Raw genomic sequence first — 12,694 nt, forward strand, 5'->3', positions numbered from 1 at the left:
TGACACAACTCATATTTCTATGAAGTTGTTTTCATTAAGTTTAGCTTCATAGAGTCTAAATTTTATGTTAATATTAGATAGTGTGAATAATTTACTTAATTAAACTTATTTGTTGATATTGTAATGTTAGACAGTAAGAACTTGATATTTGTACCGATTCTGAAATTAGTATATATATATATATATATATTTGTTGTTACAACGTTCCTGAAAATCAATATATAACTTGACCTTGCAATTTGTACCATTACGGCCCAAACTTGAAAACATATAATTTATTACAATATAGTCTAAACTATAATTAATTATATAAAGTTACCGTAGACACTATTAAGTGATAGTTTGCTAGTATAGTTTGTTTAAATAATCAGATTAATAAATGCTTGATAAACAACAAATTCGAATATTTAGTTTATATATGATTATATTTAAAATAGTTTATATTATCTTATGTGCATTATTAAATTGATCCGTAACATTACCATGGGTACTGAGATTAGTTATATTTATACCATGATTACACTCCCTATGTATATTCCTCTGATTTTTAGTGGAATAAAAGATATGTGATAGGTAGTCTGTGCGGCCTGAAGTTTCCCAAAAGATTAATTTTATGGTCCATAAATAGTAACAAAAATACCAAAAATAGTAAATTTTTAGTGTAAAATTTAATACATGATACTGTGCCTTCTCATAGCAGGTACAATAGCAGCCTATAAGCTAGCTATAAGCATATTTTTAAAGAGATAAGAGGAGAAGAGAGGTGAGTTACTGATTTATAGCCAGCTAAAAAGTTAATGTTTTATAGGAAACTATTATATATGAATTGACTACTAGATTTTATAGGCAACTACTCCCCCGTTTCACAATGTAAGATGTTTGACTTTTTTGCTTGCGATGTGTGATCATTTGTCTTATAAAATATATGGAAATATCATTTATTTTGCTTGTGACTTACTTTATTATCAAAAGAACTTGAATCATGACTTGTCATTTTTTATATTTATACTAAATTTTTAAATAAGACGAATGATCAAACATTACAACCAAAAAAGTCAAATATCTTATATTATAAAACAGAGGTAGCATTATATATAAATTGGCTACTAAGGTCCCCTTTGATTCAAAGGAATTTCATAGAAATTTTAAAGGATTTCATTCCTATAGGAAATTTTTCTATATAGTCCTTTGAATCAAAGAAATAAATCCTATGAAATCCTATGAAATTCCTATGGAATGCATCTTGCTATATAAGTTTTGGAGGAAATTTAACAAGAGGTTGAACCTCATGTAAAAAATCCTTTGAGTCTATATCTCTCCTCAAATTTCTGTGTTTTTCCTGTGGTCCAATTAAAAGGTCATACGTATGTTTTTCCTGTGTTTTGCAATCCTCTGTTTTACACTTAGGATGTGTTTGGTTTTGTGGACGAGGCGAGTTAGGTTGACTCCATCCTGGATTGTAGGATGGGTTGTTTTCATTTTTTTGTTTGGTTGGATGGATGGGTTGGACTCTGTTTTTTTAGTGGAAGGGATGAGATGGAATGGGTTGGACCTATTTTTTGTTTGGTTGAAGGGATGGGATGGGATAAATATTACCTCTCATATCAAAAATAAAATATTAAATACTAGGATTAATATATGAATAACATAAAATAAAGTAATTGAATATATATTTATACCAGTAATATATTTTAAATAAATTTAATAAATAAAATGAACACCCCCTCTGTACGTCGTAGTCGTCCTGGTATGGACCCATCCCACTGTTTTGGTGGGATGGGTTAAACCTAGATCTGGGAGAAATATTTCTTTCCTGGATCCAACCCATTCCACCCATCCACCAACCAAACAGGGTTAGGGATGGGTTGGCTCTGTCCCAACCCATCCCATCCCTAAAACCAAACACATTCTTATATTCTTGTCAGAATTATATATTTTTTATTCGTCCAATTTTTTATTCCTGTGATTCATTCAAAGGGCCCTAAATTGTCGACGAATTGAAGGTAATAGTTGGGCTATACTATTTAACTTGCTCTGAAGGACTCTCCCGGTAAAATTGCTCTTCCCAAAAGCGAAAACCCCCCAAAGCCCAAAACCCTAGCTCCGGTGCTCGCCACAGCCGCTCGTTTCTCCATCCACCACAGGCCCACAGCCATGGTGCTCGGCCTCTATCCCTTTGTCGACATCGCCGCCGATGGCGCCCCTCGCCTCAACGCCGCCGCCGGAGAGGAGCTCGTCCGCGTCGAGCGCGCCACAGCTGTAGCCCTCGGCCCACGCACGCCGGAGCCCGCCGGCACCCTGTTCATCACCACCAGGTAGCACCAGGCTCTCCCCCTCCCCCCAAACTAAGTTGTCTCCATTGCCTCTGACGCGGAGCGTGTGCGTGCTTGACTGCTTGGCTGTGGATTGAGCTAGGAGGGTGATTTGGCTTAGCGAGGTCGAGAAGGGAAAGGGCTACGCGGTGGATTTCCTTGCTGTTTCGCTCCACGCTGTGTCTCGCGATCCAGAGGCGTACCCTTCCCCTTGCATCTACACGCAGGTAATGTCGCACAATAGTTTGCGATAGCTTGTGGTTTTATTGGTGATAGGATTTGAGAAACACGTGCCGATTGGAGTAATCTGTACGAGGATACTTCCTCTGTTCATTAATGATTTAGTTGTTAATTTAATTTCTGGATTCACTGATAGACTAATGTCTCAGCTAGTAATGATGATTACCATGACTGATTGCTGAACACATTGGCTTAACATAGCTCGTTTTTATGGTTATGTTGTTTGTTCGATTTTATTTCTTAAATTCTCTTTGAATTGTGGAGTATTGCTAGCTTTTAGCTTGAGCATGTGGTACAGCTTGTTAGTTCAATTTTATGATGTGTGTTATTTTAATTTGTTATCAGCCGCTATTGGTTTCAAATACATAAGACACTAGGGTAGTAGCTCTAGGAAAAACTCTACTTTATTATGATTTGGTATGTCAATACTTTTGAGATTTCCTACTGTTGGACTTTGAAGTGCTTCAAGTCCACCTGGGCTAATTCTCTTTGGATTATGGCATGGTCCATAGCTCATGTTTTCAGATAATGTAGCCATGTAGGCTTATTTATTGCACTTAGGAGTATCTTTCAAGAGAACTTCTAGATAAATGTTTGCTTTGGATTACATCTATTTCTGGTGTTGCATAGTGCATAGTTTGTTTGTGTTTGGCTGCTAAGTCAGTAATGCAACTACATGCTATAACACTATGACCAAGTTATTTCTCCTTTGCTTATGTATGTTGCACTGCAATTGCTTATTTTGTTTGGCTTTTTTTTTTTTGATCTTATAGCCTTCTTAGATTTCAATTTGTAGGCAGCAAACACCACTGATGTTGATTCTGCTACAAGCATAGTAGCAAATAGTTTAAAGATGTCTGAACGTGATTTATTAAGTGTAGTCCTTTTGTTATCTTGATAGAATGGGCACATAATGTTTCAACTTGGAGTGATCCAAGTATGGATATGCCATATGTGTCTTGTATGGTAGGGTTGGGCATAGGTTGTTCGTGTTAAGTTGCATGCACCAGCCAGTTGCACCTAAAAGCCTAAGCTAATAGAGAAAGGCGGGCAATTCACTTTATACACTCCAACACTCCCCCTCACGCGAGACCCCATCAAGTCTCAAGCGTGGAATATTGGAGTGGGCACTGCAATTATTTTATTTAATTATGCGCCAGCCAGGACTCGAACTCGAGACCTCTGGCTCTGATACCAGATGTTAGTATCTCAATGGTTACTCTCATTGATGAGAGGATGCCACTCAAACTTGGGACAATTTTCTATTTACTTATCACCAAATGCCATACCTTCCCGGGAGGAGGTTGGATACATATTTATAGCTGGCTTCTAGTCTAAAAGATGCTGTCCTAGAGCATCCCAACAACCTGTCCTAGAGCATCCTAACAACCTGTCCTAGAGCATCCCAACTGAAAGTGGAGATGCTGTCCTATAAAAACTGAAAAGCAAGGGAAGGACACCATAAGACCAAGACCAACCAGCCAAGACTTATTCCTTCAGTTCGGTGGGTACCTATTGACACAATCTACTTGTTAAATCAATTTAATTTCAGTTTCCCTGGTGCAAATTATGTTTTTAACTCATTTAGCTAAACTAGAGTGGCTCAATGGGTACCCACGAAGCGAATTGCACCCATCCCTATCATATGCTAATTTTGTTGTAAATTTTAGGATGGGTTTTGTTTACAGCCCCTGTAGCTGCTAAATTTTGCTTTCTGAGAAGTCATGTTGATGTAGTTAGTAAATTTGACATGTGACGATTGATTCTTACTCTATTTTGAGTGTCTTCTTATGTAGGTAATACTATGTGAATATTATGCATGATACTCCTTTATAATCTGATTCCAGTGTTTATTATTCCCTTTGTTGATTTTTGAAGATTGAGACAGAAGATGGCTCTGATGAGGAGTCTGATGAATCAGATTCCGAAGCAAATAGGGAAATAGATCTAGCAAAAGTCACTGAGATGCGTATCATACCATCTAATCCTTGTCAGTGTATCCTTTTTACAGCTAATAATTGTCTGATGTATTTATTTGTTTTCCTTTTATGAATTCTAGCAAGGATGGTTGCAAATGAATTTTGAAATGGGTGCAGATTTACTTGCAGGGAACTATCATTTTTAATACTCTATTTTTGTTTGACAGAAATTATTTTTTTTTCTCATGACTGTAATGACTAATAGTCATTAGGTTTGTTTTTTCTTGAACAATGGATCTTTACCCTTGAATGATCATTTAGTTTTAGAATATTATACTTACAAGTTACAAGTAAAAATTGTCTGTCTTCTGTTATTCTGTTACAAACGGTTCTCTCTTGGGATCAATAGCTTATCAATAATGAACTCTTTGCGTATTAGGAGAATCACTTAGGAGGATTGTTAGTGTAGAATATGCATGGCGATTTTCTCGTGGGTGTGCTTAAGAATGGTACTAAAGGGCTGAAACTAAAATTTTAAGTGCTTTTTGTTAAGTGCCAAATATTGAACTTTTTTTTTTCTAGTATGTCACCAGGCTTTAAACACTTTCATGTTGCTCCTATATAACTGGGTCATACTGCAGATCATTATGGCAGATTTATTTTGTATTTCTAACTGTTTGAAATGCTATATGTGTCGACAATTGAGTTCTAATATTTTGTGTTAACTTTGTATCCTCTACTATTATATTCCCATTTTATCTTGGATCTTTGACAAGAGTTTCAGTGGATGGACTCTTTGAGGCATTCTCACATTGTGCTGAATTGAACCCTGATCCTAATGCTGGTAAGTTGTATAGGTAATAATAGGCTATTAAAAATGTTGTTTATTTGATGTATGTCTTTTTAATTGCCAGAGAGTGATGAAGAGAATGGCTGGGCTCATGGAAATGAAGGTGATGAAGATATGACTGATGGTAAGCATTCTCCCTGTTCATATTCTTGTTGCATGTTCTGCCAAATGTTGTGCAAACTTTTTATATATTTGTTCTTACATTCAGGAAGTGATGCTGAGTGTGAGTTTTCAGATGTCAACCCAATAGGTCAAACGGATGCTCATGATATTACTCATGCTGTAGTTGAGGTATGCTGTGGACTTTTTTATTCCGAAGTTTTCTGCTTTAAATGACTATGTTAAACAAGTTAATTGAATGAGACTCTTCTGTTAAGGCTTGGTTGTAAGTTTTTTTTTTCTTTTCTTTACATTGGGCTAGACAGTCATATCCGAAGACAGCACAAAATGTACATGCTGAGAGAGTTGGCAGAATAACCTATTTAAGGCATCATGCTATATATGAATCATTAATGGGCTAATGGCATCCTCTCAAATATGACTATCTGTAAATCTCTTTTTTTTGTAACAAAATATGTTAAGGTATATTTCATCCATTTACCGTCATAATTCATAGTGCTACTCCATTCTTATGGCCTGTAGGCATCAAAGTTTTGATTCTCCGGACAGTTTGATCTGTGAATTCAGATAAAATTATTTTTTCGTTTCCCTGGTCAAACTCATGAACTAACTCAAACAAAAATCCCATGATGTGTTTATGTAGCTTCAGATAAATGATCAACGTTTTGAGGACGCAGAGGAAGCAGAACATGACACACGTGGAAATGGACACTAGTGCAGGTGCTCTATTATTTTCTTATTTGAAGGAAAGTTTGTTCTACACCACCAATGACTGTTTGCAGTGAAGATTTAATTTTATTGTCTTATGCTTTTGAGATATCACAGATTAACTCATTTGGACCACCTTGTAAACTTGCATCAATGGCAATGTGTGCGAGAGCAAAAGGTCTTGCTATTGGTCAAGAAAATGTAAGTTGAAAGCATCCTGGATGTCTTTGTATGCGTTGTCTTTTGTAAAAATACATGTACGATCTTGTAACTTCATATTCCAAGCTATTTTCCCATGGAAAACATGCATACCTTGTATGTTTAGCTTAATTATCTGATACTTTTACATCTCTTATAGCCAAATATGTGTGCTGATAGCTGAGCAACGAACATTGCCTTATTCTTAGCCCGGTGTTCACTGTCATTCTCTTAGCTGCTCTTGCTGTGTGGGTTGTTTAGTGGAATCCGTGTTATGTTGGTGCAACGGTACATTGGAAGATTTGCAGTACTAATACATTGAATCATGAAGTGAACTATTACGGAAAGTATTATGTGACCCTTAAAGATGGCTTTGCTGACCGGGGGTTGTGGTAGTGATAAAACTTTGCTCCAGTTGAGAAAGATAACTCAAAAGTTCTTTTTTTTTGTTCACAATTTGAGGCAAAGGGTAGAGAACTTTGTCATACGAGGGAGACTGCTTTGGAGCTAATTGTTATTCTGTCAAGCATGAGAAAGGGCTCTTTGGAATACGTCTTCTCCGTATTTTAATAGACGATATCATTGACTCTTTGATACATGTCTGACTATTTGTGTTAATAAAAAAACTTACATGATTATCTTTTATTTAGTTGTGGTGGGATTTGTTACTAAATGTTTTTAATTATAAATTACATTTTCATATATTTACATAACATTTTTAAATATGAGTACCAAATGGTTATACACATCAAGAAATAAATGGCGTCGTCTCTTAAAAGTACAAAGGTAGCACCATTATTTTCTAGGGTAATTGTAAATTTATAACTTATTTAAAATATTATTATAAAACTGTCACTAGAAAATTGGAGCTGTAGTATGTTTGCAATTTAGAAAAAAAATCAGTAGCAAATTTTTTTTTAAAAAAAACTTTTTCTGTGAAAGCCAGGACTCTCCCAAACCCCCGAGCCACTCGTGAGACCATGGCTCGCCCAACGCGTGGCACTGAGCTGCCAACCTGTGGTCTCATCTGCGACACAACGCTGGACTCTTGTGGCAAACAATGCGTGAGCTTGAGCTACTACCCTAGCCGACACGTCAACTCGGCTGTAAGAATAGGTACAATAGTAGATTATAAGCTAAGTATAAACATATTTAAAAGACAAAAGAGAGAAGAGAGTGGTGGACTATTAATTTGTAGCTAGCTACAGCACGGAAACCATGTATTATTGTATAAATTGACTATAGATAAATTGGAGTTAGTAGTTGGCTATACTACTGAACTTGCTCTAAGCTGGCAGCCAAAGGTCATTCCCAACTCAATGACTAGTATGGTATCCATAGCATTAAATAAGTTGCCACCTAAAATAAAAAATGATGTGGCAAGTGAATAAATGAGGAATGAGAATGAAACCATATCTTGCATGAGACATGGTTTCTACACAACATCTAAGATATCATGTGAGATAAGTAGTATTAAATTGAAGTATGGAATAGTGGTGTTTGCATTGAAAGAGTAGTGTCTAGTACTAGTTTCTTGATGATGGAGAGTTTATAGAAACTATATCTACTGTTATGGATTGTGAATGGCCTAAGACAACTGCCCATGTTGGAGCATTGGGAATTGGGATGGCCTTATTGCTCATCTCAAACAATCATTCTCTAAAGAAATGTCCCCATGGTCTCGTGTTATTGGACAAAGGGAGCTAACACTTGTAAGAATTCCTTTTTACGTGGTATAGGACAAAAAGTTATTTCTGCATGTAAGGAAAAGAATCATATAGTACTTCATCTATTTTTTTTATTTGACGTCGTTAATTTTTAGATATGTTAGATCATTCGTCTTATTAAAAAATTAACATAATTATGAATTAGTTTGTTATTATTTGATTTATTAGCAAAGATGTTTTAAGCATGACTTATGATTTTGTATATTTGCATAAATTTTTTAATGAATGAACGCTCGAATATATATCTAAAAGTTAATGATATTAAATTAAAAAAATAGTGGGATTAGTATTTAGACATGATTAGAGCACACTGTAATGCAGACCATTACATTTGTTTTATGATGAAAATAAATAAAACTCCCACCCGAACGGTGAGAATTTAGACAGAACTACGCAACGCCCACCCTTGCGGGCTGCAGTACAGCTCCTGCTCTATGCGCTGCGATCCATGGTAACCATGTATATTGTTGCTTCATGCTGTACTCTTCTTTCTCTCTCACCCCTCTAATATTATTTTCAGCAATCATGTAAGCTATTTTTCTAAACACTTATCCAATCCAGGATTTAATTTCACAATTATATTAGTTTTAATTAAATATGAAAACAACATTTTGTATGATTACATTTTATGAAAATGATATAACTATATTTTTTAATTGAAACAATTTTGTATCATGTATAAAACATTGAACCCATCCTTTTGTTTCCGCTTATGCTTATTAGCAAAATTTGAATTTTCAAATTTGGAGTAGATTTGGGGACCTTTTTATTGTATTTTATTTTTCAGTCTTGCTTTTAGATCGATAAGATAAGAACATGTACATAAAAGTTTTATTAAATATGTTATTTGACTTTTTTTGTCTAAATAAGCCAAACAATAATCCTTGGGTTGTAACCGTTAAAACATTAGAATATATACTTGCTGAAACATCAAAGAATAGTATGTGCAACATTTATAAATGTGCCAGTGAAACATTAGAAAATACTTATTAAAATATCAAAATAATACCGAATGCAATATTTAATAAAGATTCATTGGAACATAAAAAATTAAATGTGCAACATAATTGAATTCTAGTTGAGACATGTATTTCTCAATTCTCATATATGAAACATTTGTTTCTTATATATAAAACGTCAAATCTTATTTTTGAAAACAAATATATTGTTTTTATCATAATATAGTAGAATAATTTTATAGGACTTGAAAAGGTACCAAGAGGTATAAGATATTAGTAGGTACCAAATAAATCTAACCGTTGATTCATTTGTGTTGGATTGGAGTAGAAAAGGAGTGGCATAAAACAAATACTTTACCATTGGTTGTTCGCATGATCCCATCCTTATGATACAATAATGCAGATTATAATAATAACAAACTTGTCCTTACTGCATTCCGTCTCGTAGGCAGAGAGGACATAAAATCATAAGAGTAACTAATGAGGATGTCGGATAGCCCATTAACAGCCTTGTTATAGTTGGGCCGAGCCCATACCATCTCCTATAAAAACGCCGGCGAGCACCCCCCGCCCCCTCCGAAACCCTACCGCCCGCCACCCGCGCCGCCGTCGCCGAGCACGAGCACCAGCACCACCCCGAGCGACCGAGCGGAGAACTCGAAGCGAGACCAGCCAACATGGCAGCGGCTGCGGTCTACGGCGCCGGCGGCGCGATGAAGGGCGGGAAGCTCGGCATGGAGGAGGCGCGGGATCTGCAGCTCAACCGCATCCGCATCACCCTCTCCTCCAAGAACGTCAAGAACCTCGAGAAGGGTAAAGAATCCAATCTTTTCTGCTTTGCTCCGGCGTCTGCTCGGTGCTGATTGCGGATCGCGAAGCTGATTTTTTTTTTCGGGTGCTTGCGGTTGCAGTTTGCGCCGATCTGGTGAAGGGCGCCAAGGACAAGCAGCTGCGCGTCAAGGGCCCCGTCAGGATCCCCACCAAGGTGCTCCACATCACCACCCGCAAGTCCCCGTGCGGAGAAGGTATTGATCTGTTGCAACCATAGTATGTGTTCATTGAGATGGTATCCGTTTGCTCTTAGGATTGCTGTATTCCTTGTTTCATGGGGGATACTTATTTGTCTAGATTACTAGGTAATGGATTGGTGGAGAGAGCTGCCAATGTATGGATGAGTAAAATAGCTCCTTGGTTAAGCTATATAGTTTATACTGGGCTAAATTAGTGCTCCTGGTCAGTCCTGTGCAATGTGTGACGATTGGAATTAATTACTAAAATCTATTTGAATTTTGAGCCAACTTCGTAGTTAATATTTGCCTCAGAGTAGTTAACCAAGTGTTATTGCTGTGTCATTAGTTAACTTTCTGGTATCTATGACATTTATTCGTCAATCTAAAAAACTAAAGACAATCTTATTGGTACCAACCTCTACCAAGAACTTTGTGACACCAAAGTAGTACTGGCAGATTAATGCTTTAGTTTTTTAGTCAACTACATGGTAGAGCAAGTTGTTGGATAAAGGGTTACTGTTGGAGTGTTGGGGTCAGTAAATTTAGTTTGCCTTCTTTTTTGTCAATCCAAGCATGCCATGAATCGTGATGTGTGGGGAGCACGATAACAAGCAATGCACTGTCAGACTATAAAATACTAGGTCAACCCTATGTTATTCACTCCAGTTGAGGAATGATCTGAGGCCAAACTCAGAAGAACCTATGCCTTGACGCATTCAATTGTATGTTAATAGGGCATAATATCCATCGTTTCATCAATTTTAGTTTGATTTTTCATGCCAGTTTTAAAGATTGCCAATAAATGTTCTGAAGTTAAGAATGTTCAATATGATCTTGTTCAAATAGGAGGTTGGTAAAACACGTGGATTAGTATTGTTTGACTTGATAGCTCCAATGTAACTGTGTATTGGAATGCATGTGGGCCTGCTTGTGAACCCAGTTATAGGTTATTTAAGTGATTAAAACACAATTTAGTCTAGTTAAATAACCTATAAGTGGGTTCTTGGGCTGGTCCATTTGCATCCTGATTGTTGAGTATGGTTGATAATTTAGCAGTACTACTGGCTGGTCCCAGAGCTGGCTAGGTATATTAGTTTTGGCTCTGTCCGGTCTAAAATGTTTCTTAGGCAGCCAACTGACTTATTTTTGAAATTTATTGGTAATTGAAGTTTCAAATGGTCAATTGGAAAAAGTCAAATATCATATATTTCTCACCGTATGGAATACAATTTTCAATTTGTTTAGCGTACATTTTCTATCCTAAGTTTTCTAGGTACTAGTTATCCTCTTGGCACCAAGCCTAAGAAGGTTCCATAGTGTTGTGTTAGGGAACGAATCTATTGATAAACATTAAACAATATCGGAGCTCTGCACCAATGTTTGCAATCAGAAACTCAAGCCATGTCAGGAGAAGCTTGCATGGCAAAAGAGGACATGGTTGCATGACTAACTTAACTAAAGGATCAAAATTACCCTCATTTGGGTGGAATTGCTTGTTTTGTTTTCATGGAATTTATTATTGTGAATTAACTGAATGACCAATTGCACGTTGTAAATGATGTGTAACTTGTTATTGATATCCTTATGTGTGCTATTTTTATCTTTAACGATTTTCTTTCATAAATATCTTCAGGTCAGTTTGTGCTGGTGAGCCTAGAAAGTGTACTTTGAATTTTAGTTGCATAGCTAGGGTATTTTTTGGCATCTCTTGGCGAAACTTTCATAGGTTGGGTTTTCTTATCATGACTTGTCCTTTTTTTCCTGACCAGGAACAAACACATGGGACCGTTTTGAGTTTCGCATCCACAAGCGGGTGATTGATCTCATCAGCTCCCCAGATGTTGTGAAGCAGATCACCTCCATCACCATCGAGCCTGGTGTTGAGGTTGAGGTGACGATCGCCGATGTGTAATGCTGCCAAATTAGCACTACCTTAGACCTACCTGTCTTGCTTCTTCTTAGAATCTCAGCTCCGATTGCCATGAGTGTAACGGACATCCAACTGGTTTAGTGTTTCTGGTCTTCATATTTGCGTGGATGTTATGGATCTATTCATGTAAGAGATGTAACTTGCCAGTTTTGCTTCAACCACAAATTTGGTGTTTGATTGAAATTTTGTTTGGCACCTTTTGTTTGACCCTCGTGATGAACCCTATCCTTTTGCCATTGTACAGCTGACACCAAAAAATTGTAAAAATGCCAGCAAGATTATCATTATCATTGCAATATAGGAAAAGCCAATGACAAATTTGCCGAAGGTGCAGTAATGAAATATTACTGTTCGGCTCTCATGAATAGGGGTTGAAAACCGTCATGAAAAATTCCGAATCAAGAGTCGTTTCTGTTTCTGTTTTTGTCCATATATGGATATCGTATTACACACATCATGAAATAATTCAATTTGTAAATACGGTTGATCCCTCCTGACCAGACATTGTTAGGGTACCGACACCGACCCAAAGCACTGCCTTCACCTGAGAAGACTCCAGCTTCGAGCATCCAAGCAATTGCAGCTGGAAGTCTTCCGATCAAAGCGCCCTTACGCCCTTGCCTGAAGAACTCGTGGACCCCGGGGTGGATAACGAGCCAGTCCGGCTCGGCTCGGTCTAGCTCGTTAAGATAATAAGCTGGCTCGTTATCTCTAATGAGCT

General features: G+C 37.0%; 2 protein-coding genes across 2 annotated transcripts; both read left to right on the top strand.

Annotated features, from left to right (window-relative positions):
- Positions 1-2,061: 2,061 nt before the first annotated feature.
- Positions 2,062-6,467, top strand: LOC102703807 (chloride conductance regulatory protein ICln). The gene is made up of 8 exons (XM_006661597.2): positions 2,062-2,315; positions 2,416-2,539; positions 4,431-4,548; positions 5,256-5,315; positions 5,386-5,445; positions 5,530-5,612; positions 6,085-6,161; positions 6,267-6,467. The coding sequence occupies exons 1-7, from the start codon at positions 2,155-2,157 to the stop codon at positions 6,154-6,156; spliced, it is 678 nt and encodes a 225-aa protein (XP_006661660.1). The 5' UTR covers positions 2,062-2,154; the 3' UTR covers positions 6,157-6,161; positions 6,267-6,467.
- Positions 6,468-9,608: 3,141 nt separating this feature from the next.
- On the top strand, positions 9,609-12,168 carry LOC102704088 (40S ribosomal protein S20-1-like). Its single transcript, XM_006661598.2, has 3 exons — positions 9,609-9,846; positions 9,945-10,058; positions 11,813-12,168. The coding sequence occupies exons 1-3, from the start codon at positions 9,711-9,713 to the stop codon at positions 11,953-11,955; spliced, it is 393 nt and encodes a 130-aa protein (XP_006661661.1). The 5' UTR covers positions 9,609-9,710; the 3' UTR covers positions 11,956-12,168.
- The last annotated feature ends 526 nt before the right edge of the window (positions 12,169-12,694 follow it).

Source organism: Oryza brachyantha, chromosome 10, assembly GCF_000231095.2.
Source record: "Oryza brachyantha chromosome 10, ObraRS2, whole genome shotgun sequence".
In the NCBI taxonomy this organism is placed as follows: domain Eukaryota; kingdom Viridiplantae; phylum Streptophyta; class Magnoliopsida; order Poales; family Poaceae; genus Oryza; species Oryza brachyantha.